The sequence below is a fragment of the Falco punctatus genome (genome assembly GCF_963210335.1).
Source record: "Falco punctatus genome assembly, chromosome: 3".
In the NCBI taxonomy this organism is placed as follows: domain Eukaryota; kingdom Metazoa; phylum Chordata; class Aves; order Falconiformes; family Falconidae; genus Falco; species Falco punctatus.
The window spans coordinates 14,232,907-14,258,585 of NC_137582.1; the positions used below are offsets into that span (position 1 = coordinate 14,232,907).

Below are 25,679 nucleotides of genomic sequence, written 5' to 3' on the forward strand. Positions count from 1 at the left end.
CTCCCCACAGCCCCGGGAGAAGGGCAGGATGCGCTTCCACAAGCTGCAGAACGTGCAGATTGCCCTCAACTACCTGAAGCATCGCCAGGTGAGGGGGGGCTGCGGGGCTGCTGGTCTGGTGGGACACCCCCCAGGGACCCCTGGGGCTGGGGCATGCTCCCTGCCCTCCCTACAGCTCCTGTGTGTCTTGGCCTCGCAGGTGAAGCTTGTCAACATCCGCAACGATGACATTGCTGATGGCAACCCCAAGCTGACACTGGGGCTCATCTGGACCATCATCCTCCACTTCCAGGTGAGCCCAGAGCCCTGGGGCCTGTCTCAGCTGTGTGCAGTGGTGGGACTGGGGGCAGCGGTGGTGGTGCTGGCGATGCTGGGAGGCTAGGGCTCTGCAGTGCTGGCGGGGGTTCCTGGTGCTGGTTTGGTCCCTGGAGCAGGGGCATCACCAGCACAGGCTGCGGTGGAGAAGGTGGCAGCCCCCATGGAGTGTGCGTGTGCATGATGGATGGGCCGGCGCAAACCTCCCTGTCCTGGCAGATCTCAGACATCCAGGTGACGGGGCAGTCAGAGGACATGACAGCCAAGGAGAAGCTGCTGCTCTGGTCCCAGCGGATGGTGGAGGACTACCAGGGCTTGCGCTGTGACAATTTCACCACGAGCTGGCGGGATGGGCGCCTCTTCAATGCCATCATCCACCGGCACAAGTAGGTAGAGCGGAGCCAGGTCTGCTTCTGGCTGCTGTGTGTTGGGTCAGCGTGCTGGGCTGTGCTGTACCCACAGTGGGCACAGAGCTCCTGTCTCCCCAGCAGGGACCCAGCACCGCCAGCCCTGTCCCCATGGTGCCGAGCCTCCCTTGGCACAACCATCCCCTGGCTTGGGCTGCCGGCTCTTGGGTGAGCCGGGGCTCCTGGCCGCTGTGGTGGGGACAGCAGCTCCGATGCTGGCAGGATTTGGCTCCTTGCAGCAGCTGGCAGTGCAGGGTGATGCCACGCGCAGGGCAGGCGCGTGCTCACTGGGACCAGCTGCTGGCAGGGCCAGCTGCGCCAGTCCCGCTTTGGGGCGATGCAGGCACGTGCATCCGACAAGTCCCAGCCCATCAGCCTGTGCCAGCAGTGCCCTGGCGGCACGGGGAGCCGCATGGCTCAGCTACCTTCCCACGCTCCCGCCCGACCTGCCGACCTGCTGCCTGTGCGGGCAGGCGGGCGCTGAGCTCCCCAGGCGGTGGGCGCTGTGCCCTCCGCAGCGTGCCGGGGCGCGGGCAGGCAGGCCCCCGTGGGCTCTGCCGGGGCCGCCACATGCCTTTGGGGAGCACAAGTACGTGCAGGCGTGCCGCGCGGGGTGGGAGGAGGCACCTGCGCTGTGCCGCACCGTGCCACACCGCACTCGGCACCGAACTGCCGCCACAGCAGGAGCTCACCGACTGCTGCGCCAGGCTTGGTCCCGCCATGGAGCCGAGCGGGCGACATCGGGCTAGGAAGCAGCTGCGGCGGCACGGCACAGGGAGCTTGGCACGGGCTCTGCCGGGGGCGGAGGATGGGGTGGTGATGGTCTGCGAAGACGTCCCCGAGTGCCCGGTGGCCCCCGGCATCAGCGGCTCCTTCTACTCCATCCAGCGCAGCCTGCGCCTCAGGGAGCTGTAGGCATGGGGCTGGGGGCTGGGACCCCCACTGGGCTGGGGGGGCTGGGGCTGCTGCCTGTGCCACAGGGACACTGCCTGTTCCGGGGCCCATGCTCGGGGCCATCAAGGTGTCCCTGGCTCCCACTGCCTGTGGGCAAGGGTGCTGGGGTCTCGCCAGCCGCCGGTGCCCCTGTGGCACGGTGCGCAGGGTGTGGGGTGACCCCTCAGAGGTGCGGGGGGCTCGACCCGCTGTCCCCAGGGGTTTTTTCAAACAACCGGCACCCATGCCTGCTGGGAACCTGTGCTGTGGGGCAGGGTGGGTGGAGGGCGCTGCCGGCAGCCCCGGCCCGGCTGTCTGCCATGTGTGGCAGGAGAGTGCCGTCAGTGTGGACCCTGCCCCAGCGGCAGTGGGGTCCCCAGCGGGACCTGTACAGACCAGTCCCTGCTGCCCGCAGGCCCATGCTGATCGACATGAACCGAGTGTACCGTCAGAGCAACCTGGAGAACCTGGACCAGGCGTTCACCGTGGCGGAGCGGGACCTGGGGGTGACGCGCCTGCTGGACCCCGAAGGTATGGGCTGGGGCACCCAGTTGCGAGGGTGTCACCTTCCCTGCAGAGCTCCCATCCTTCCCCAACCTGGGGTCACATCTCCCCCCACCTGACCGCCCTCCATCTCTGCAGATGTGGATGTGCCACAGCCGGACGAGAAGTCCATCATCACCTACGTCTCCTCACTCTACGATGCCATGCCCCGCGTGCCCGAGGTGCAGGACGGCGTCAAGGCCAATGTGAGTCTGGGGGCCGGGGCGTGTCCACCTCCCCCTGTGGTGGGCGCCCGGCCCCACGTGCCTCCCCCCCTGCCCAGGAGCTACAGCTGCGCTGGCAGGAGTACTATGAGGTGGTGACGATGCTGCTGCAGTGGATCCGTCAGCACACCGTCCTCTTTGAGGAGCGCCGCTTCCCTGCCAGCTATGAGGAGATTGAGGTGAGGGAGCTGGGACAGTGTTGGCAGGGGATGAAAGTCCCCCGTGAGCCATGCCGGTGCCCGGGGAGGTGCTTGGCAGTGGCTCAGTTGGCTGGTGGCCTGGCTGTGGGCTGGCTCATGCTGTGGCGAGTCCTCCCAGTGCGGGCAACCCCGGGCCAGCACACACCCAGCCGTGCCGCGCTGCAAGCTCATGCTGGCCACTGGGAGAACACGGAGACCCAGCTGCAGCCATGGCAGTGCCCATCGCCGAGCCTGCCACCAGCCCCAGCTGGGTCCATGCAGCCTGACCCTGGGGGATGTGAAGCAGAGGAGGGCTCGGTGCCAGTGCTGGTGCTGGTGCTGGTGCTGGCCAGGAGGTGCTGGGGAGCAGGCAGCCGTGCCGTGGCAGAGCTGGGGAGCCCTGGGTGGGAGGGCCTCTCTGACTCACTCTTTCCAGGCTCTGTCTGAGTCACCAGTGGCAAACACCAGCTCCCCACCCGGTCCCTTCCTTCCCACTGGCCTCACATGCATGGAAAATGGTGTTGGGGGGGGGGGCAAGGGGGAAATGCCCGAAAGGGGGTCGTGACACCTGGGGAGATCCACACTGCCTACCTTAGCTGCCCCCCATTTGGCAGTTTCTCTGGCGTCAGTTCCTGAAGTTCAAGGAGACAGAGCTTCCAGCCAAGGAGGCCGACAAGAATCGCTCTAAGGCCATCTTCCAGTCCCTGGAGGTGAGCAGCACCCGGTGCCAGCCATGCTTGGGGGCCTGAGGGTCCTGGGGGGCTGGGGGCCTCAGGGGTCTGGGGTCCCAAGAGGCCAGGGTCCTGAGGGCCGGGGGGTCACAAGGAGTGGAGGTCCCAGGGGTCTGGGGTCCCAAGGGCGCTAGGGTCTGGAGGGGCTGAGGGTCCCAGAGAACTGGGGTTCTGGGGGGCTTGGGGTCCCAGGGGTCTCGGGTCCCCAGGGGTGAGGAGGGCCAGGGTCCTGAGGGTCTGGGAGTCCCAAGGGGCAAGTGTCATGGGATCTGGGCTCCTGGGGGTCCCGGCGTTAGTGAGGTCCCACAGCAGTCCTCAGCACGCTGCGCCACGTCCTGCTGGGGCAGAGGCCATCCCGCGCCTCTCCCACCCCCCTCCCACCCCCCGCAAAGCTTTGCCTCCAGCACGAAGCAGCGGAGACGTGGCACCCGCAGCTGGGGCTGCTCTGCCAGGCCCCCCTCCGCCGGCTGCCTGGGGGGGCCGGGGCCGGTGGTCTGACCGTTCCGGGGGGGTGGGGGGTGGGGCTCAGGGCGCTGTGCAGTCCGGGCAGCTGAAGGTGCCCCCCGGGTACCACCCGCTGGACGTGGAGAAGGAATGGGGCAAGCTGCACGTGGCCGTCCTGGAGCGGGAGAAGCTGCTGCGGGCCGAGTTCGAGAGGCGAGTGCCGCGGGGGGGGATCGGTGCCGGGGGGGCTGGGCTGGGCTGGCATGCGCTCCCCGCCCTGCGCTGCCAAACCGCTGGGCCGGGCCGGGGTGGGGTGTCCCGGCCCCCCCGTCCCGCCGGCGATGGAACCGCAGCGCATGAGTCATTGCCCAGCTCCGGGAAGCTGGAGCAGCCGCTGGCCCCGAGCGAGGCGCCGCACGGCAGCCGGGCGCTGGTGCCCCTGCCACCAGCTGGGCTCTGCCCTGTCCCCCCGGGGGCTCGCACGGCAGCCGGGGACACCAGGCCTCGCCGGGGCAGCAGCGCGGGCAGGGAGCGGGGCTGGAGCTGGCAGCGCAGGCAGGAGAGGGCAGTGGGCGGGCAGGCAGGGTGGGGCTGGAGCGCTGCCTGTGGGCGGGAGCGGGATGGGATGGGAGGGGGGGCGGGGCTGGGAGCAGGATGGGATGGGATGGGATGGGATGGGGAGTGGGCTGGGGAGCGGGCTGGGCTGGGGAGTGGGACGGGGAGCAGGCTAGGATGAGGAGTGGGATAGGGAGCAGGACAGGGCTCCTGGCCCAGAGAGGGATGAGATCCCAGTCTGTGGGGGCGGGATCAGAGTGGAGCTGGCACAGAGTCCCTACTGGATGTGCAGGAATGGATCCATGCTGTGTGGGGTGGGATCTGGGCTGTGCAGGGACAGGATCCATGCTGTGTGGGGATGGGATCTGTGCCATGAACATGGGTGTGCGGGGACAGGATCTGTGCTGTGCAGGGGTGGGATCTGGGCTGTGCAGGGACAGGATCCATGCCATGAACATACAGGATCTGTGATGGCAGAGGGTTCCTGCTGGGTGTGCAGGGATGGATCCGTGCTGTGTGGAGTGAGATCTAGGCTGTGCGTGGACAGGATCCGTGCTGTGTGGGGATGGGATCTGCGCTATGCAGGGACAGGATCCGTGCCATGAATGTACAGCATCTGTGCTGGCACAGAGTCCTTGCTGGGTGTGCAGGGATGGATCTGTGCCATGCAGGGACGGGATGGGTGCCCCACAGGGCAGGACCTGTGCTGTGCACGGGTGGGATTGATGCCCGTGTGCTGACCCCAGCCCCACCATCTCCCCACGCAGGCTGGAGCGGCTGCAGCGCATCGTCAGCAAGCTGCAGATGGAGTCAGGGCTCTGCGAGGAGCAGCTCAACCAGGCTGACACCCTGCTTCAGTCGGTGAGAGGCGGCTCCAGCTGCGGGAGTGCAGGGGGGGTGCTGAGTGGTGCATGGGGTGCTGACCGTGCCCTGACTGTGCCCCTGACCATGCCCTGTCCCCAGGACATCCGACTGCTGAATGCGGGGAAGCCACCGCAGAAGGCAGCTGAGATCGAGCGGGACCTGGACAAGGCAGACGCCATGATCCGGCTGCTCTTCAACGATGTGCAGACCCTCAAGGACGGCCGGCACCCGCAGGGGGAACAGATGTACCGCAGGTATGGCCACGTGGGGTTTGGTGCCTCATGCAGTGTGCCCCACGCAGGGCACCCTGGCACTTGCCTGGCTGCAGGAACAGCCCACGACCTCTACCCACCATGTCCCCCTTGCCCTCCATGTCCCCTGTGAGTCCCGTGTCCCCCATGTCCTCTTTGCTGCTCATGTCCTCTGAGCCCTCCATGTTCCCCTTGTCCTCCACGTCCCTTGTGCCCCCAGTGTGCCCTGTGCTCCCCAACGTCCTCTATGCCTCCATGTCCTCCGAGCCCTCCATGTCCTCCCTGTCCCCTGTGTCCTCTGAGTCCTCCATGTCACCTATGGCCCCCGTGCCCCCTTTACTCCCCGTTACCCCCGTGCTGATGTGCCGCCTGCCCACAGGGTGTACCGCCTGCACGAGCGCCTGGTGGCCATCCGCACCGAGTACAACCTGCGACTCAAGTCAGGTGCGCCAGCTGCAGCAGTGTCAGTGCCACTGGGGCAGCGGCCACGGCAGGAGCTGGATGAGGCCACGCTGCGGTACCTCCAGGACCTGCTGGCCTGGGTGGAGGAGAACCAGCGGCGGCTGGCAGCGGCTGAGTGGGGCGTGGACCTACCCACTGTGGAGTCCCACCTGGGCAGCCACCGTGGCCTCCACCACTCCATCGAGGAGTTCCGTGCCAAGATTGAGCGGGCACGGGCCGATGAGGTGAGCCACCCCCCATGGCCCCTGCTCCTGGGGGTCCCCCAGGCACTGTGGCTGCCACTGCCCACTCTGGAGCTCCTCTGTGCCCTGGGGTGCCCAGGTCAGACAGGGGCTACAGTGTCCCGAGGGCATGCCGCTGCCCTTCTGGCACCCCTCCTGCCCCAGGACTGGCTCCTCCGCTGCCCACGCGCTGCCCCGTACCCAGCCCCTGTGGGTGGGGGGACATGGCAATGGGAGTGGGCGCTGCTACCTCTGGTACCCTGTGGAGCCCCACATGGCTCTGGATGCTGCTGCGGTGCTCCCAGTGTTAGCATTCCTTCCTGGTCCCTACCTTTGCGGGGGTGGGGTGCTACCGTCCCCAGGAGGTGGGTCGGGAGGGCCCCCAGCTCACAGCACATTTCCCCCAGGCACAGCTCTCCCCTGGCCCCCGTAACGCCTACCAGGAGTGTCTGGGCAAGCTGGACCTGCAGTACGGCAAGCTGCTGGTGAGTGCCCAGGTGGGGGGCGACAGGAGCAGGTGCAGGACATGCGAGAGACCTGTGGGGAAAGAATGTGGGGGGAGATGTGTGGGGAGGAGGATGTGGGTAGATGTGTGGGGAGGAGGATGTGGGTAGATGTGTGGGGAGGAGGATGTGGGTAGATGTGTGGGGAGGAGGATGCAGGGGGGAGTTGTGTGGGGAGGAGGATGCAGGGGGGAGTTGTGTGGGGAGGAGGATGCAGGGGGGAGTTGTGTGGAGAGGAGGATGCAGGGGGGAGATGTGTGGAGAGGAGGATGCAGAGGGGAGATGTGTGGGGAGGAGGATGCAGGGGGGAGATGTGTGGGGAGGAGGATGCAGGGGGGAGATGTGTGGAGAGGAGGATGCAGGGGGGAGATGTGTGGGGAGGAGGATGCAGGGGGGAGATGTGTGGGGAGGAGGATGCAGGGGGGAGATGTGTGGGGAGGAGGATGCAGGGGGGAGATGTGTGCGGAGGAGGATGCAGGGGGGAGATGTGTGGGGAGGAAGATGTTGAAGGAGACGTGGGAAGGAGGATGTGGACACAGCCCATCCCTGCGTCCATTCCCAGAACTCCTCCAAGTCCCGGCTGCGGCACCTGGAGAGTCTGCATGGCTTTGTCAGTGCTGCCACCAAGGAGCTGATGTGGCTGAATGAGAAGGAGGAGGAGGAGGTGAACTTTGACTGGAGTGACCACAACCCCAACATGACGGCCAAGAAGGAGAACTACTCGGTACGGAGAGAGCCTGGGGAGTGCTGTCCTGTGTGGTACCTGTCCCTGCACACAGACATCCTGCATGGTCCCCATCCCTGTGCACGGCCATCATGCCTGCTCCTTGTCCCTATGCACGGCTGTCCTGCACAGTCTCTGTCCCTGCATGTGGCCATCCTGCATGGTCCTTGTCCCCCTAGCCTGGTGGTGACAGATTTTCAGAGGTGCTCCCTGCATGCTGTGGCAGAGGATGCTCTTTGGCTGCTGCACAGCCCTGCCGTGCCACGCTGCTGCTTGCGAGGCTCTTATCTCCTCCTCCTCCTCCTAACTCTGCTTTCGAGGCTCTTATCTCCTCCTCCTGCCAGCTCTGCTTCTTCAGCTCCCTGATCCCTATCGATACCGAATCTGTGCTCTGCATCGCTCAGCACCCTCAGTCCCTTAACCCTGCCTCTGCCATGGCTGCTGCTGCTGCACTTGCACTGCCACTGATGGTCACACGGCCCCCCAGCTGCATTTGGGGTGTTGCAAACCTCTGCACGCCTGTCCCGCCCAGCAGTTTCTGAGCACCCCTTGTGTCCCCCCTGCGAGCACCCTGCAGTCCCCATATCCCATCCCTGAGCACCCCCAGCCCCCATGTCCCCACCTCTGAGCACCCCCAGCACCCACGTCCTTACACTGAGCATCCCCAGCCCCCACATCCCATCCCCGAGCACTCCCAGCCCCTGTGTCTGCACCTGAGCACCCATGTCCCGTCCTTGAGCACCTCCAGCACCCCTGTCCCCACTCTGAGCACCCCTAGGTCCTGTGTCTCCCCCTGAGCACACCCAGCACCCATGTCACATTCCTGAGCACCCCCAGCCCCCATATCCCATCCCTGAGCACCCCCAGCACCCATGTCCACCCCCGCCCGATCACCCCCAGCCTCTGTGTTTCCCCCACAAGCACCCCCAGCCCTGTCCCTCATCCCCCCTGATCCTGTCCCCCCACACCCTGTCTCTGCCCTGCCCCATGCCTGCCAGCCCCCCTGCCCCCCACCCCAGCAGGCTCCTCTGATGGGTGCTGGACCCACCCACACTGCCCTGGTCATCCTCCTCCTGCTGGTCCCCAGCAGTTTTCTGGGGTGGGGGCAGGAAGGTGCCTGCACCCCAGGCACATGCAGACACAGACACGCACACACACGTGTGTGCTGGTGCTGCGGGGGTGGGCACTCACCCCCACCCCCACCCCCAGGGGTTGATGCGGGAGCTGGAGCTGCGAGAGCGCAGAATCAAAGAGCTGCAGAGCACCGGGGACCGGCTGCTGCGGGAGGAGCACCCGGGCAGGCAGACCCTGGAGGTGAGGGGCAGCGGGGGGAGCACTGGTGTGGGGCACAGGGTGTAGAGCACTGTGGGTCACTGCTGTGGGGTGCAGTGTGGCTCATTGGTGTAGGATGTGGAGTGCTGTGGGGCACAGCCTGTGGGGTGGTGGGCAGTGCACGGGGGGGCTGTGGCAGTGCAAGCAGCTGCCTGGGCTGGGTGGGGGCTGGCAGCGGGCAGAAGCAGCGATGCTGGTGCTGATGCGGGCAGGGCAGGGTGACACATCCCTGTTTCAGGCGTTCCAGGCAGCCCTGCAGACCCAGTGGAGCTGGATGCTCCAGCTCTGCTGCTGCATTGAAGCCCACCTGAAGGAGAACAGTGCATACTTCCAGGTAGGGGGGCAGGGAGGGAAGGGGGGTGGGCAGGAAGGGCCCTCCCCGGCCCCACTGCCCATGGGCACCCAGCCCTGCTGACTCCTCCACCTCCCTCCAGTTCTTCGCCGAGGTGAAGGAGGCTGAGGAGTTCCTGAGGAAGACGCAGGAGAACATGAAGAAGAAATACTCGTGTGACCGCAGCATCACGGTCACGCGCCTGGAGGACCTACTGCAGGACTGCATGGTGAGGGACCCCCACCTGCCCCACGGAAGCCCCTGGGGTGTCCCCCAATGCCCGAGCCCCACTGCAGCCCCGGGGTGACCCCCCAGTGTGTGAGCCCCACTGCAGCCCCAGGAGTGACCCCCAGCGCTGCAGTGACCGCTACACACCCATGCAGACCCTGTTGCAGGAGTGACCCCCTCCACCCTCCCCTCCAGTGCTCCCCCAGTAATCCTCTTCCCCCTTGCAGACTCCACTGCAGTGACCCCCCTCCACACCCTGGGACCCCTGTGGGGTTGGGCAACCTCCCACCCCCACCCTGCCACCAGCTCCCCACCCCCCACCCCCCCCCAGCCGTGGGGCCCAGTGTGGAGGGGAGCACCCCAGTGTGCCCCTGACCCCACTGCACCTGCAGGAGCAGAAGGACCAGCTGGCTGAGTATGAGGGGCATCTGGCCGGGCTGGCCCGCCGCGCCAAGACCATTGTCCAGCTGAAGCCCCGCAGCCCCAGCACGCCCCTCCAGGGCCGCCCGCCCATCCAGGCTGTCTGTGACTACAAGCAAATGGAGGTGCGAGGAGAAACGGGGAGCAGTGGGGGGGCGGGGGGGCTGCGCGGAGACACCTCACCATGGGCTCATGCCGCTCTGGCCCCGCAGATCACGGTGCACAAGAACGATGAGTGCGCCCTGCTCAGTAATGCCCAGCCCTACAAGTGGAAGGTGCTGAGTGCCGCTGGCAGCGAGGCCATCGTTCCCTCCGTCTGCTTCCTTGTGCCACCCCCCAACAAGGAGGCACTGGATGCCGTGCACAGGTGAGCGCCAGCTGACCCACCAGTGGCCCCACCTTGGCTCCCTGCCCTACCATGGAGTCCCCGCCACTCTACTCCCTTGCCCCCTACCTCACACCATGTCTCCCCAGGCTGGAGACGACCCACCAGCACCTCCTCGTGCTCTGGCACCAGCTGCACTTGGACATGAGGAGCCTCCTCTCCTGGCAGTACCTTATCCGTGACATCCAGCAGATCCAGTCCTGGTCCCACCTGACGGTGAGTCCCTGGTCCCGATGCCAGCATGGGGCAGTGCCGGGCCCAGCACAGGATCCCTGGAAGTCCTGCTCAGGCAGTGAGGGCTAAAGGTACCCTTTGTCCCCCTCCAGTTCCGCACGATGCAGGTGGAGGAGTGCCGGCAGGTCCTACGCAGCCTGGAGACCCACTACCAGCAGTTCCTGCGGGACAGCCAGGACTCGCAGAGCTTCCAGCCCGACGACCGGCTGCAGGTGGAGCGCGAGTACAATGCCTGCACCCAGAAGTACGAGCTTCTGCTGCGCAGCCAAGAGAAAGGTGAGCCCCCTCCTCCCTGCCATGGACTGCTCTGTCACCCCATTCTCTCAGGGGTGTCCCCTCCATTCCTGGGGATGCAGATGGCACAAAGGGAGTGGGAAGGTGCTAAGCTGTCCCCGGTGCACCCACAGGAGAGCAGGATGAGTCCCTCTGCAAGAGCTACATCTCCCACCTGAAGGACATCCGTCTGCAGCTAGAGAGCTGCGAGACCCGCACCATCCACAAGATCCGCCTGCCCCTCGACAAGGACCCGGTCAAGGAATGCGCCCAACGCATCACCGAGCAGCAGGTACGTGTGTGCAGGTGTGCAGCGCATGTGGATGGGGATCTTGGCACCCAGGACGGCGATGGTTCTCCTTCTCTGCTCTGCTCCTCTGCTGGGGTTGGGGGTGACTGGGGGCCTTGCAGCCCAGGTCCTGGCTGGCAGGATGTGGTGTTTGACATGGTGTGACGTGGGAGATCAGCCACAAGCAGGGAGTGTGGGACCCTTCTCTTTCCACAGCAAATCCACCTGGAGCTGGAGGGCATCAAGAAGAACCTGGACAAGGTCAGTGAGAAGACAGAGAAGGTGCTGGCCCAGCCAGAGCAGGCCAGCTCAGCCCCCGTCCTGCGTTCAGAGCTGGAAATCACCCTGCAGAAGATGGACCAGGTGTATAGCCTCTCCAGCATCTACCTGGAGAAGTGAGTGCCCAGCCCCTGTGCGGCTCCTTGGTCATCCTGGGCTGGGGAAAATGATCATCAGCTGGGATGAGCCTGCTCTGGCTAGGGGTGGGCTGATGAGGTCTGGAGGAAGCTGGCTGTGCCAGCGTGTCCGTCCCTTCCTGTGAGCTCGTGGCCGTGTGCCAACTGATGCTGCTGCTCAACACTGGCTGAGCCCATCTTCTCTCTCTGCAGGCTGAAGACCATCAACCTGGTGATCCGCAGCACTCAGGGGGCGGAGGAGCTGGTCAAGAAGTATGAGGACCAGCTGAAGGATGTGCAGACCGTGCCAGCTGACCTCAGAGAGCTGGAGGCCAGCAAGGCTGAGCTGAAGGTAGTGGCTGGGGCAGCACCGTGCCCAGTGGGGGGGAGTTGGTGGGGGCTGGGGCCAGGGCTGACCTGTTCTCGCTTTGCTGCAGCGGCTGCGCACGCAGGCGGAGGGGCACCAGCCCTTCTTCAGCACGCTGGAAACTGACCTGAGCAAGGCCAAGGATGTCAACGAACGGATGGTCAGGGGCCACAGCGAGCGTGACGTGGACCTGGACCGCTACCGAGAAAGAGTCCAGCAGCTGCTGGAGCGCTGGCAAGCTGTCCTCACCCAAACAGACCTGCGCCAGCGTGAGCTGGACCAGCTGGGACGCCAGCTGCGGTACTACCGCGAGAGCTGTGATGGGCTGCTCCAGTGGATCCAGGATGCAAAGCAGCGGCAGGAGAAAATCCAGGCAGTGCCCATCACCGACAGCAAGACTGTGCGGGAGCAGCTGCTGCAGGAGAAGGTACCGCACACAGCGGGGCGAGTGAGGCTGGCTTGAGTAGTGATCGTGGCTGTCCCTGGCTGCAGCAGGGTGGCCACGGGGTGCCTGAGCTCACCCCAGTGTCTTTCCCCAGAAACTCCTGGAGGAGTGTGACCGCAACAAGGAGAAGGTGGAGGAATGTCAGCGCTATGCCAAGCAGTACATCGATGCCATCAAGGTGTGCCTGCCAGCTGTGCGTGCCCTCTCTGGGCTGCCTTTCCCTGGGGTGCCGGGGCAGATGTGGGGCTGGGGAGTGGCAGGCTAGTGCCAGGCAGCCCTGAAGGGCTCGCCAGGGAGGGGGGCTCACCAGGGAGGCTGCCCGGCATGCTGAGGACCTCTCTCCCCGGCAGGATTATGAGCTGCAGCTGGTGAGCTTCAAGGCACAAGTGGAGCCAATGGCCTCTCCAGCCAAGAAGCCCAAAGTGCAGTCTGCATCCGACAGCATCATCCAGGAGGTGAGGGGGGGACCTTCCACGCCCGTGCCTGGGGTGCCTGCTTCCCCAGGAGCAGAGGGCTGCAGCCCTTTGCTGGAGGGGTGGGCACAATGGGGGGCTGGCGCAGAGGCTTGTCTCCATCTGGCCCCTTCACCGCTGGGGTGCCAGGCAGCTGGGCTGGGGTGTGCCATGGGTGTGCTTCCCTCCTGCTGACCCCTGCTGTCTGCCGCAGTATGTGGACTTGCGGACGCGGTACAGCGAGCTGACCACGCTCACAAGCCAGTACATCAAGTTCATCACGGAGACGTTGCGGCGGCTGGAGGAGGAGGAGGTAGGGGAGCGGCGTGTGGGCACGTGGGGTGGCATGAGTCCGGCTGCATTCTCTTTCTTGCATAACAACGGGGAACATGGTTCATGATTACTGCCGGCCCCCCATCACTAACGCTGGCCCGCGGCCTCTAACCCTGCTCTGATCTGGGCTCCTCGGCACTGAAGCCACTGGCTCTGGGTACAGCAGGTCTTTGAGCTGAGAGGGCTGGCCGGGGCAGCATGCAGAGCCAGCTCCAGGCACCACTGGGCTCTGGTGTGACTGGTGGTAGTAGGCACTTCCCAGATACACGTAGTGCAGTCAGCATCTGCCTTCCGCATGAAAGCTGTGCTCGGGCGCCGCGGGACCGGAGCCCTCGGGTGTTCTGTCTTGGTAACCTTTCTAACTCTTGGTTTCTGCCCTTGGAAGTCGAGCCGCTTTGCCAGTGCTTTGTCTTGGGGGATGTTTGTGTTGGTGGGGATCTAATGGAGGGTAAAAAACCAGGATGACTCTGGCATCCCTGCACCAGGTACTCACTCTGCGCATGTCCCCTTCCCCACGGCACCCCTCCGCCTCACCTCATGGCTGCCAGCAGCCTGCGCGCCCCTCCTGCCTGCTGCACCCCTGCCCTTTGGAGATCTACTCACCCCCATGCTCCTCGCCCTCCTCTGCTTCTGTTCCTGGGCCCTTGCTGCAGGGCCTGGGGTGGCGCGAGGGGACCCAGCCCCACAGCGCAGGGGTCCGGCTCACCTGCACATGCACTGCCTGTGCCTAGGCACTGCACGGAGTGTATGCCTGCCTTGCTTGTGGTGCATCCAGCACAGAGTGCTCTGCGGCATGGCCCCAAGCCACGCACAAGCCACATCAGCCCTTCAGCAGACATCTGGCTGGCTGGCTTGCCTGGAGGAGGCCCAGTGTGGGGGGGATTCGGACCAGGTGGGGCAGCACGGGCCGGAGCTTGGATTGCTCTCCACGTCGTTGAGGCTTTCCTGGCAGGGAAGGCTCTGCTGGCACCTCTCTCACACCCACTCCCCTCTGTCCTGCTGACCTCCTGCTCCAGCCAGGTCTCTCTTTTTCCCAAGGTGGTGGCTCTCTGTGCTGGCCCTTCTCGCATGGGGAGCCCTGGCAAGCATGAGAGGAGGCTCCCCTCTGCGGGGGCCAGGGCAGGGCTCTCCCCAGGCAGCACTGGGCATGGTGGTGGTGTGCAAGCTGCTTGGGTTCGTCTCCATTGCTTCGGGCTTTGCTCGCGCTCCATTCCTTGTCTGTGGTACGTGGGCCATCCTGCTTTCCACGCTGCTGTTCTCAGTCCTGTCTCCCGTCCGCCTGCGCTGTGCTAAGTGAGACACAGTAGTCGTGTGTCCCGTCTGCCATACGTCTTCTGGAAGCTGGCGTCACCGCCTCCAGCTCGTGGGGAGGCCCAGGGACACGAAGCCATCCCATGCGCATCCTCCACCCCTCTGCCCTGGACCATCCAGTCTCTTGGTGGTGCGTGGTTGTGGCTGGCATTGGCACCATGGCTTGGTCGCATCCCTTGTGATTTCTCTCTCTCTCCCCTCTCTTGTTTTCTCTGCACCTTCTTTCCCCTCCAGAAAGCCGCCGAGAAGCTGAAGGAGGAGGAGAGGAAGCGGCTGGCGGAGGTGGAGGCCCAGCTGGAGAAGCAGCGGCAGCTGGCTGAGGCCCACGCCAAAGCCAAGGCGCAGGCGGAGGCAGAGGCGCGGGAGCTGCAGCTCCGCATGCAGGAGGAGGTCACCCGGCGGGAGGTGGTGGCTGTGGATGCCGAGCAGCAGAAGCAGAACATCCAGCAGGAGCTGATGCAGCTGCGGCAGAACTCCGACCACCAGATCAAGTCCAAGGTCAAGCTGATTGAGGAGGCCGAGTACAACCGCAAGAAGGTGGAGGAGGAGATCCGCGTCATCCGCCTCCAGCTGGAGAACACCGAGAAGCAGCGGGCGAGCGCTGAGACGGAGCTGCAGGAGCTCCGGGCACGTGCTGAGGATGCTGAGCGGCAGAAAAGGCAGGCGCAGGAGGAGGCTGAGCGCCTGCGCCGGCAGGTGAAGGAAGAGAGTCAGAAGAAACGGGAGGCAGAGGAGGAGCTGAAGCGCAAGGTGCAGGCCGAGCGGGACGCAGCACGGGAGAAGCAGAAGGCAGTGGCAGACCTGGAGAAACTGCGGCTGCAGGCAGAGGAGGCTGAGCGGCGGATGCGGCAGGCAGAGGTGGAGAAGGAGCGGCAGATTCAGGTGGCCCAGGAGGTGGCCCAGCGGAGCGCTGAGGCTGAGCTGCAGAGCAAACGGCTGTCCTTTGCTGAGAAGACAGCACAGCTGGAGCTGTCTCTGCAGCAGGAGCACATCACGGTGACCCATCTGCAGGAGGAGGCTGAGCGGCTGAAGAAGCAGCAGCTGGAAGCTGAGCAGTTGCGGGAGGAGGCTGAGAAGGAGCTGGAGCACTGGCGGCAGAAGGCCAATGAGGCACTGCGGCTGCGGCTGCAGGCAGAGGAGGTGGCCCACAAGAAGGCACTGGCACAGGAGGAGGCTGAAAAGCAGAAGGAGGATGCAGAGCGGGAGGCCCGCAAGCGTGCCAAGGCAGAGGAGTCAGCCCTGCGGCAGAAGGAGCTGGCGGAGGAGGAGCTGGAGAAGCAGCGGGAGCTGGCGGAGGGCACAGCCCAGCAGAAGCTGGCGGCAGAGCAGGAGCTGATCCGGCTGAAGGCGGAGATGGAGAATGGTGAGCAGCAGCGCCTGCTCCTGGAGGAGGAGCTCTTCCGGCTGAAGAAGGAGGTGAGCGAAGCCATCCAGAAGAGGAAGGAGGTGGAGGAGGAGCTGGCCAAGCTACGGGCCGAGATGGAGATCCTGCTGGAGAGCAAGGCCAAGACAGAGGAGGAATCGCGCTCCACCAGCGAGAAGTCCAAGCAGCGGCTGGAGGCCGAGGCCAGCAAGCTGCGGGAGCTGGCCGAGGAGGCTGCCCGGCTGCGGGCCCTCTCTGAGGAGGCCAAGAGGCAGCGGCAGCTGGCAGAGGACGAGGCTGGCCGGCAGCGGGCTGAGGCTGAGCGCATCCTGAAGGAGAAGCTGGCGGCCATCAACGAGGCCTCACGGCTGAAGGCAGAGGCGGAAATCGCCCTGAAGGAAAAGGAGGCAGAGAATGAGCGTCTGCGGCGGCTGGCGGAAGACGAGGCCTACCAGCGGAAGCTGCTGGAGGAGCAGGCTGCCCAGCACAAGCAGGACATTGAGGAGAAGATTGCCCTGCTGAAGCGCTCCTCAGAGAACGAGCTGGAGCGGCAGAAAAACCTGGTGGAGGACACACTGCGGCAGCGGCGCCAGGTGGAGGAGGAGATCCGTGCCCTAAAGGCCAGCTTCGAGAAGGCCTCAGCAGGCAAGACTGACCTGGAGCGGGAGCTGAGCCGCATCCGTGGGGAGGCAGAGGAGGTGCAGCGCAGCCGGGAGCAGGCTGAGCGGGAGGCTGAGCGGCAGCGTGCGCTGGCACTGGAGGAGGAGGGCCGCCGGCGGGAGGCAGAGGAGAAGGTGCAGGCTATCCTGGCAGCTGAGGAGGAGGCCGGGCGGCAGCGGCGGCTGGCCCTGGAGGAGGTAGAGCGACTGAAGGCCATGGTGGAAGAGGCCAGGCGGCAGAAGGAGCTGGCAGAGAAGGAATCAGAACGGCAGATCCAGCTGGCACGGGAGGCAGCACAGAAGCGGATTGCAGCGGAGGAGAAGGCCCACCTGGCCGCTGTGCAGCAGAAGGAGCAAGAGCTGCTGCAGACGCGGCAGCAGGAGCAGAGCCTCCTGGACCGGCTGCGGGAGGAGGCTGAGCGGGCCAGGCGGGCGGCAGAGGAGGCTGAATTTGCGCGCAGCAAGGCTGAGCAGGATGCCAGCCTCTCTCGGCAGCGGGTGGAGGAGGCCGAGCGGCTGAAGCAGCGGGCGGAGGAGGAGGCACAGGCCAAGGCGCAGGCGCAGGCGGACGCGGAGAAGCTGCGGAAGGAGGCTGAGCTGGAGGCGGCGAAGCGGGCACAGGCGGAGCAGGCAGCCCTGCGGCAGAAGCAGCTGGCAGATGCTGAGATGGAGAAGCACAAGAAGTTTGCTGAGCAGACGCTGCGGCAGAAGGCACAGGTGGAGCAGGAACTGACCAAGGTGAAGCTGCAGCTGGATGAGACTGACCACCAGAAGGGCATTCTGGATGAGGAGCTGCAGCGGCTGAAGGAGGAGGTGACAGATGCTGTCCGGCAGAAGGCCCAGGTGGAGGAGGAGCTCTTCAAGGTCCGGGTACAGATGGAGGAGCTGGCGAAGCTGAAAAGCCGGATTGAGGAGGAGAACAAGGCGTTGATCCTCAAAGACAAGGACAACACACAGAAGTTCCTGGCGGAGGAGGCTGAGAAGATGAAGCAAGTGGCAGAGGAGGTCGCCCGGCTCAGTGTGGAGGCCCAGGAGGCTGCCCGCATGCGGAAGCTGGCTGAGGACGACCTGGCACAGCAGCGGGCACTGGCGGAGAAGATGCTGAAGGAGAAGATGCAGGCGGTGCAGGAGGCCACACGGCTGAAAGCTGAAGCGGAAATGCTGCAGAAGCAGAAGGACCTGGCGCAGGAACACGCCAAGCGGCTGCAGGAGGACAAGGAGCAGATGCAGCAGCGCCTGGCTGAGGAGACTGAGGGTTTCCAGAAAACCCTGGAGGCTGAGCGTCGGCGGCAGCTGGAGATCACAGCCGAGGCTGAGCGCCTCAAACTGCACGTGGCGGAGATGAGCATGGCCCAGGCCAAGGCCGAGGAGGAAGCCAAGCGGTTCAAGAAGCAGGCAGAGGAGATCAGTGAAAGGCTGCATGAGACTGAGCTGGCCACGCAGGAGAAGATGACACTGGTGCACACTCTGGAGATCCAGCGGCAACAGAGCGACCAGGATGCAGAGAAGCTGCGGAGGGCCATTGCCGACTTGGAGCAGGAGAAAGAGAAGCTGAAGCAGGAGGCGGCATTGCTGCAGCAGAAGGCGGAGGAGGTACTGGGTCCCCCTTAGCGGTGGTGGTATGCAGGGAGGCCCTCCCTCTCCCCAGCCACCTCGCCCTGTGTCCTGGGACAGCAGGTGCATGGGTGGCTGGCCAGGGTCTGGGAGCCATGCTGGCCGGTCTCCAAGGACCGTCACTGTAGCACAGGCATGCAGCCTCTGCCCCTGGAGCTGCACCCTGGGCGCAGAGCTGGCTGTTGGCACCATCCAGGAGGTGGAGGCATCACTGAGCCTCCCACCCCAGTGTCTGTCTCCCTCTGCTGGGGTCACAGTGAGTGGCCACTTGTGGGGAAGGACCCCCACGTGGGGGTCAGGGGTGTGAGCAGAGCCAACATCATGTGCAATGAGTCAAACCCTGCAGTGGGGTGTTGGAGCAGGACCTCCCACCCCCTGCCCTCTCTTGCTGCCGGCACCTCCTGCTGTGGAGGGTGATCCCCACCACCCATGCCATTTATTCAGCCCTGTGGCACATCCTGCTGTATTTCGTTTCCTTATACAGGAGCCATCCCCAGCTCCCAACCTTGGTGCCAGGCGGGGGTCCCTGGCCCCCACAGAAGAGCTTGTGTCTTTTCCCTGCTCATTCCACCCACGTGTTGTTTGCTGTGGCTCCCTAACCCCAGCTCCCTTAACTCTTTATCTGACACAGCAGAGCGGTTGGGTGACTGCAGCCCTACCAGCCCAGTGCCAGCCCTGCTGCCTGTCCTCCTGCCCCAGCCTGCCCCTGCCGTCCCACCAGCACTGCCCTCCTGGGCATACAGTGCCTTCTGACCATGCTGTTCTCTCTTCCACCCCAGATGCAGGTGGCCCAGGAGGCACAGCTCCGTCAGGAGACACAGCTCCTCCAGCAGACCTTCCTGACAGAGAAGGATGCCCTGTTGCAGAAGGAGAGGTTCATCGAGGAGGAGAAAATGAAGCTGGAGAAGCTCTTCAAAGATGAGGTGAACAAAGCCCAGAACCTGAAGGCGGAGCAGGAGCGTCAGCAGAAGGAGATGGAGCAGGAGAAGCAGCAGCTGAAAGCCATGCTGGACGAAGCCAAGAAACATCAGAAAGAAGCAGAGGAAAACGTCCGGCACAAGCAGGAGGAGCTGCAGCAGCTGGAGAAACAGCGACAGCAGCAGGAGAAACTCCTGGAGGAGGAGAACAAGAAGCTCAGGGAGAGGCTTGAGCAGATGCAGGAGGAGTACAAGGCTGCCCTGGCCCAGACACGAGAGATCATGATCCAGACAGATGACCTGCCCGAGGAGGCCACGGTTACAACAACGCAGCTGCTGGATATCAAAGCTGTGCCCAATGGCAGAGATGCGGTGGATGGCTTAGCACAGAACGGGGAGCCAGAGTTTGCATTTGATGGCATCCGTCAGAAGGTATCTGCAGAGAAGTTGGCTGATGCTGGCATTTTGAGCAAGGATAGTTTAGACAAGTTGGTGAAGGGTGTTGTGAGTGTTGGCGAGCTCTCACAGCGGGAAGACATCAAGAAGTACCTGCAGGGCAACAGCAGCATTGCTGGTTTGCTAATCAAACCCACCAATCAAAAGATGAGCATCTATGAAGCCATGAAGAAGAAGCTGCTCAGCCCAGGCACTGCACTGGTTCTCCTGGAAGCGCAGGCTGCCTCCGGCTTCATAATTGACCCTGTGCGAAATGTGAGGCTCTCGGTGAATGAGGCGGTGAGAGAGGGCGTGATTGGGCCAGAACTGCACAATAAGATGCTGTCTGCTGAACGGGCAGTAACTGGCTACAAGGATCCTTACACGGGCGACAAGATCTCCCTCTTCCAGGCCATGAAGAAGGAGCTCATTGTCAAGGAGCACGGCATTCGCCTGCTTGAGGCCCAAATTGCCACTGGTGGCATCATCGACCCCGTGCACAGCCATCGCCTGCCTGTAGAAGCTGCCTACAAGCGGGGCTACTTCAACGAGGAGATCAACCAGGTCCTCTCTGACCCCAGCGATGACACCAAGGGCTTCTTTGACCCCAACACACAGGAGAACCTCACCTACTTGCAGCTCATGGAGCGGTGCGTGACTGACCCAGACACAGGGCTGTGTCTCCTGCCACTCACTGACCAGGCAGCTAAAACAAGAGAGCTGGTCTACACCGACAAAGAAGCTAAGGATGTCTTTAAGAAGGCCACGGTGACAGCACCGTTTGGCAAGTTCCAAGGGAAGACAGTGACCATCTGGGAGATCATCAACTCTGAATACTTCACTGAGGACCAAAGGCGGGACCTGATCCAGCAGTACAGGACTGGCAAGATCACAGTGGAGAAGATCATTAAGATCATCATCACAGTTGTGGAGGAAAGCGAGAAAAAGAGCCAGATGTGCTTCGAGGGCCTCCGGGCCCCTGTGCCCGCTGCTGAGCTGCTGGAAAGCAAAATCATCAACAAGGACCTCTACAACCAGCTGCATCAGGGCAAGAAGTCTGTGAAGGATGTGGCAGAGATGGAGTCTGTGCGGCAGTACCTGAAGGGCACGGATGCCATTGCTGGTGTCCTAGTGGAGTCCACTGGCCAGAAGCTCACCTTCTATGACGCCCTGAAGAGAAACCTGCTGAAGCCAGAGATTGCCCTGTCCCTGCTGGAAGCACAGGCTGCTACCGGCTTCATCATCGACCCTGTGAGAAACAAGCTGTTCTCTGTTGATGAGGCAGTGAAGGCTGAGGTGGTGGGGCCAGAGTTTCATGAGAAGCTGCTGTCTGCAGAGAAGGCAGTGACTGGCTACAAGGATCCCTATACAGGCCAGACGGTTTCCCTCTTCCAAGCACTCAGGAAGGGCCTCATCCCCAGCGATACAGGGGTCCGTCTGCTGGACGTCCAGCTTGCCACTGGAGGCATCATCGATCCTGTGAACAGCCACCGGCTCCCACTCGAGGTCGCCTACAAGCGGGGCTACTTTGATCCAGAGATAAATGAGGCTCTGGCCGAGTTCCGAGATGATGCCAAGGCTTTCTATTGTCCCAACACCCAAGAGCACCTCACCTATGCCCAGCTGCAGAAGAAGTGCCACCGTGACAAGCAGACGGGCTTCTGCCTGCTGCCCCTGTCAGACAAAGCCATCCAGTCGCAGCAGGAGGAGGTCTACACAGACAGCCAGGCGAAGGAGTGCTTTGACAAGGCGACCGTAGAGGTCCCAGTAGGCAGCATGAAGGGCCAGACAATGACTATCTGGGAGCTGATCCACTCCGAGTACTTCACGGAGGAGCACAGGCGGGAGCTCCTCCGACAGTACAAGACCGGGAAGGTGACCATCGAGAAGATCATCAAGATCGTGATCACCATCATTGAGGAGGCAGAGACCAAAAAGCAGGAGAAGCTGACCTTCAGTGGTCTCCGGGCACCTGTACCTGCCAGTGAGCTGGTGGAGTCCCGCATCATCAGCAAAGCCCAGTATGAGCAGCTGAAGGAAGGCAAGAAATCAGTGAAGGACCTCTCTGAGACAGATGCGGTGAGGCAATTCCTGCATGGCAGTGACTGCATTGCTGGTGTCTATGTGGAGGCAACCAAGGAGAAGCTGAACATCTACGAGGCCATGAAGAGGAACCTGCTGAGGCCCAGCACTGCTGTGGTCCTCCTGGAGGCCCAGGCGGCGACCGGGTTCTTGATTGACCCTGTGAAGAACCGGAAACTGTATGTCAATGAGGCGGTGAAGGCTGGTGTTGTTGGGCCTGAACTGCATGAGAAGCTGCTGTCTGCCGAGAAGGCTGTCACCGGATACAAGGACCCTTACTCGGGCAATACCATCTCCCTGTTCCAGGCCATGAAGAAAGGACTCATTGTCAAGGAGCACGGCATCCGCCTGCTTGAGGCCCAGATTGCTACTGGTGGCATCATTGACCCTGTCAATAGCCACCGTCTCCCCGTGGAGGTGGCCTACAAGCGGGGCTATTTTGATGAGGAAATGAATCGAACCCTCTCTGACCCCACTGATGACACCAAGGGCTTCTTCGACCCCAACACCCATGAGAACCTCACCTACAAGCAGCTGAAGGAGAAGTGCATTGAGGATCCTGAGACGGGCCTGTATCTGCTGCCTCTGCGGGAGCCCGAGAAGCCTGCAGTGGTGGAGACCACCCAGGTGTATACAGAGGCAGAGACACGGAAGGTGTTTGAGGAGACACAGGTGGACATCCCCGTGGGCAGCAGGGCAGGCTCCTCCATGTCGCTGTGGGAGATCATGCACTCAGACCTGCTGCCCGAGGAGCAGCGGAAGCAGCTCATGGAGGAGTTCCAGTCGGGCCGTGTGTCCAAGGAGCGTATGATCATCATCATTATTGAGATCATTGAGAAGACTGAGATCATCCGGCAGCAGAATCTTACATCCTATGACTATGTCCGGCGCCGCATCACAGCTGAGGACCTTTATGAGGCCAAGATCATCTCTCTAGACATCTACAACCTGCTGAAGCAGGGCTCCAAAACCTTCCGGGAGCTCCTGGATGTGGAAACTGTCTGGAAGTGCCTCTACGGGTCGGGCTGTGTGGCTGGCATCTACATCCCCTCTTCCAAGCAGAAGCTCAGTATCTACCAGGCACTGAAGAAGGGGCTGATCAACTCTGAGGTGGCCCGCTCCCTCCTAGAGGCCCAGGCTGCCACCGGTTTCATGATTGACCCCACAAAGAATGAGATGCTGACTGTTGATGAAGCAGTCAGGAAAGGTGTGGTGGGGCCTGAAATCCATGACCGGCTCCTGTCCGCAGAGAGGGCCGTGACTGGTTACAGAGACCCATACAGTGAACAGAAGATTTCTATCTTCCAGGCCATGAAGAAAGACCTCATTCCTAGCGAAGAGGCCCTAAAGCTCCTGGATGCCCAGATAGCCACTGGTGGCATCATTGACCCACACCTGGGCTTCCATCTGCCCCTGGAGGTGGCTTATCAGCGGGGCTTCATCAATAAGGACACATATGACATGCTGTCTGAGCCCAGCGAGGTGCGAAGCTATGTGGACCCCTCCACAGAGGAGAAGCTCAGCTACACACAGCTCCTGAAACGGTGCCGAAAGGATGAGAACACTGGGCTCCTCCTGCTCCCACTCTGTGACACAAGGAAGCTCACCTTCCGGGGGCTGCGGAAGCAGATCACGGTGGAGGAGCTGGTTCGTTCACAGGTGATGGACGAAGCCACTGCCCAGCGCCTCCAGGAGGGCCTCACTTCCATCGAAGAGGTCTCTAAGAACCTGAAGAAGTTCCTGGAGGGCACCAGCTGCATTGCTGGTGTCTTTGTGGACTCCACAAAGGAGCGGCTGTCTGTGTACCAGGCCATGAAGAAGGGTATCATCAGGCCAGGCACCGCATTTGAGCTCCTGGAGGCACAGGCAGCCACAGGGTACGTGATTGACCCCATCAAGGGCCTCAAACTGACAGTGGAGGAAGCTGTGCGGATGGGCATTGTGGGTCCTGAGTTCAAGGACAAGTTGCTCTCCGCTGAGAGAGCGGTCACTGGCTACCGGGATCCCTACTCTGGCAAGCTCATCTCCCTATTCCAGGCCATGAAGAAGGGTCTGATCCTGAAGGACCATGGGATCCGCCTGCTTGAGGCCCAGATTGCTACAGGAGGTATAATTGATCCTGAGGAAAGCCACCGCCTCCCTGTGGAGATTGCCTACAAGAGGGGCCTCTTTGACGAGGAGATGAATGAGATCCTGCTGGATCCCAGTGATGACACCAAGGGCTTCTTCGACCCCAACACGGAGGAGAACCTCACCTACCTGCAGCTCATGGAGCGATGCATCACTGACCCAGAGACCGGCCTCTGCCTCCTGCCCCTGAAGGAGAAGAAGCGGGAGAGGAAGACCTCTTCCAAGTCCTCCGTCCGCAAGCGCAGGGTGGTGATTGTTGACCCAGAGACAGGCAAGGAGATGTCCGTGTACGAAGCCTATCGCAAGGGCCTCATCGACCACCAGACCTACCTGGAGCTGTCAGAACAGGAATGCGAGTGGGAGGAGATCACCACCTCATCCTCTGACGGTGTGGTGAAGTCGATGATCATTGACAGGCGCTCGGGACGCCAGTATGACATTGATGATGCTATCAGCAAGGGCCTGATTGACCAGTCAGCCCTGGACCAGTACCGCTCAGGCACCCTTTCCATCACTGAGTTCGCAGACATGCTCTCTGGCAACATGAGCGGCTTCCGGTCACGGTCATCCTCTGTGGGATCATCCTCCTCCTACACCGTCAGCCCAGCCCCAACGCGAACGCAGATATCCATGTGGAGCGACCCGACTGAGGAGACTGGGCCAGTGGCAGGCATCCTGGACACGGACACTCTGGAGAAGGTGTCCATCACAGAGGCAATGCGCCGCAACCTCGTGGACAACATCACGGGGCAGAGGCTGCTGGAAGCCCAGGCGTGCACCGGGGGCATCATTGACCCCAACACCGGTGATAAGTGCTCCGTTGCTGATGCAGTGAACAAGGGTCTGGTTGACAAGATCATGGTGGACCGCATCAACCTGGCACAGAAGGCCTTCTACGGCTTCGAGGACCCACGGACCAAGACGAAGATGTCGGCAGCCCAGGCCCTGAAGAAGGGCTGGCTGTACTACGAGGCCGGGCAGCGCTTCCTGGAGGTGCAGTACCTGACGGGGGGCCTGATCGAGCCCGATGTTGAGGGCCGTGTCTCCTTGGATGAAGCTCTGCAGAAAGGCACCATCGACACACGCACAGCCCAGAAGCTGCGGGATGTGAACACCTACTCCAAGTATCTCACCTGCCCCAAAACCAAGCTCAAGATCTCCTACAAGGACGCAATGGACCGCAGCATGATCGAGGATGGGACTGGCCTGCGGCTGCTGGAGGCTTCCTCCCAGTCGAGCAAAGGCTACTACAGCCCCTACAATGTCAGCAGTGCTGGCTCCACCTCTGGCTCACGGTCAGGCTCCCGGACTGGGTCCCGGTCGGGTTCCAGGCGAGGTAGCTTCGACGCCACCGGTTCTGGCTTCTCCATGACCTTCTCTTCCTCCTCCTACTCTTCCTCGAGTTTTGGGCGCAGATACGCCATGGGTCCCCAGAGTGCCGTGGAGGTGGCTGCCCTCACCCTTGCCTTGTCCCTCGCAAGCAGTCGCTGTGGGCAGGAGGCGAGCAGGGAGCACCTCGGGCTGTGTGGGCCCCTGCTCCGCGTGGCATGAAACCTGCCGGCCCCTGCCCGAGGAACCCACCGCCTCGCCTGCTCCGCATGTGGCAACGCTGCTGGCTAATCACTAGTATTTTTTTTAATTTTTAAACTCCATTTTTCTTCCAAAGCAGTGCCTAAAGTTTAACCAAAAAGACTAGACTAATATATTAATATATACAATTGTTCTGACAGTATTTGTATATTAAGAGATGAGAGAGAAAACACACTACCCTCCCAGATCTGCTGCCCCGGGAGCCTGCTGCTGTTCCTGTCCTCTGCAGAGCCGGTCCCACTTAGCTGCTCGGACATGGCTGGGCAGAGCCAGAAAACAGGAAAACAGTTCAGTCTTTTTGATCTAACCACTTAGTGACTCTTTTGTAATTAACCCTACCGGCTTCATCCCCTGCACCCCAAAGGAGGAGAGGACCCTGTTCCCATGGTGCACCACAGCCGGCATGCTGGCAGGACAGAGGAGGACACCGTGGGCTCCCCGCTGCTCGGCGCCGGACAGCCAGACGCTCTGCACCGGCCCCAGAACTGTTGCCTGGACCCCTTCCACCCACCCTCAGCATGGCAAGGAGGGGGCTCTGCACCCTGGCTCCCAAGCTGCCCCAACTCCCCAGCTTGGCCTCCTGGCACAACCCCACCACCGCACCGCGGAGCCGGTGCCCCGACCGTAAGTGCGCGCTGATGCTGCCCGGTGCTTCCGCGCCATGCGGAGGGACCTGCCTCCGCTCCGCCGCTTCGCCCACCGAGGGGCTTTGCTGCGTGTCCACTGCCACCTCCGCCA

General features: G+C 62.8%; 1 protein-coding gene across 27 annotated transcripts in view; it reads left to right on the top strand.

Moving 5' to 3' along the window:
• PLEC (plectin) overlaps window positions 1-25,679 on the top strand; it is a 67,500-nt gene that overhangs the window by 41,127 nt on the left and 694 nt on the right. For 26 of the 27 annotated variants that reach the window (XM_080381584.1, XM_080381595.1, XM_080381610.1 and 23 more), the window contains 29 exons: window positions 11-88; window positions 200-292; window positions 535-701; window positions 2,071-2,186; window positions 2,298-2,404; window positions 2,482-2,601; window positions 3,216-3,311; window positions 3,862-3,989; window positions 5,099-5,192; window positions 5,295-5,449; window positions 5,826-6,132; window positions 6,537-6,614; window positions 7,195-7,356; window positions 8,566-8,670; window positions 8,927-9,022; window positions 9,123-9,248; window positions 9,640-9,792; window positions 9,880-10,034; window positions 10,142-10,268; window positions 10,379-10,562; window positions 10,694-10,851; window positions 11,065-11,243; window positions 11,457-11,595; window positions 11,681-12,037; window positions 12,150-12,233; window positions 12,406-12,510; window positions 12,722-12,820; window positions 14,386-17,766; window positions 18,567-25,565. In XM_080381584.1, the coding sequence (XP_080237710.1) occupies window positions 11-88; window positions 200-292; window positions 535-701; window positions 2,071-2,186; window positions 2,298-2,404; window positions 2,482-2,601; window positions 3,216-3,311; window positions 3,862-3,989; window positions 5,099-5,192; window positions 5,295-5,449; window positions 5,826-6,132; window positions 6,537-6,614; window positions 7,195-7,356; window positions 8,566-8,670; window positions 8,927-9,022; window positions 9,123-9,248; window positions 9,640-9,792; window positions 9,880-10,034; window positions 10,142-10,268; window positions 10,379-10,562; window positions 10,694-10,851; window positions 11,065-11,243; window positions 11,457-11,595; window positions 11,681-12,037; window positions 12,150-12,233; window positions 12,406-12,510; window positions 12,722-12,820; window positions 14,386-17,766; window positions 18,567-24,902 (13,485 nt within the window). In that variant the 3' untranslated portion in view covers window positions 24,903-25,565. The remainder of the gene's footprint in view (window positions 1-10; window positions 89-199; window positions 293-534; window positions 702-2,070; window positions 2,187-2,297; window positions 2,405-2,481; window positions 2,602-3,215; window positions 3,312-3,861; window positions 3,990-5,098; window positions 5,193-5,294; window positions 5,450-5,825; window positions 6,133-6,536; window positions 6,615-7,194; window positions 7,357-8,565; window positions 8,671-8,926; window positions 9,023-9,122; window positions 9,249-9,639; window positions 9,793-9,879; window positions 10,035-10,141; window positions 10,269-10,378; window positions 10,563-10,693; window positions 10,852-11,064; window positions 11,244-11,456; window positions 11,596-11,680; window positions 12,038-12,149; window positions 12,234-12,405; window positions 12,511-12,721; window positions 12,821-14,385; window positions 17,767-18,566; window positions 25,566-25,679) is intronic. The other variant, XM_080381603.1, reaches the window with a different exon arrangement.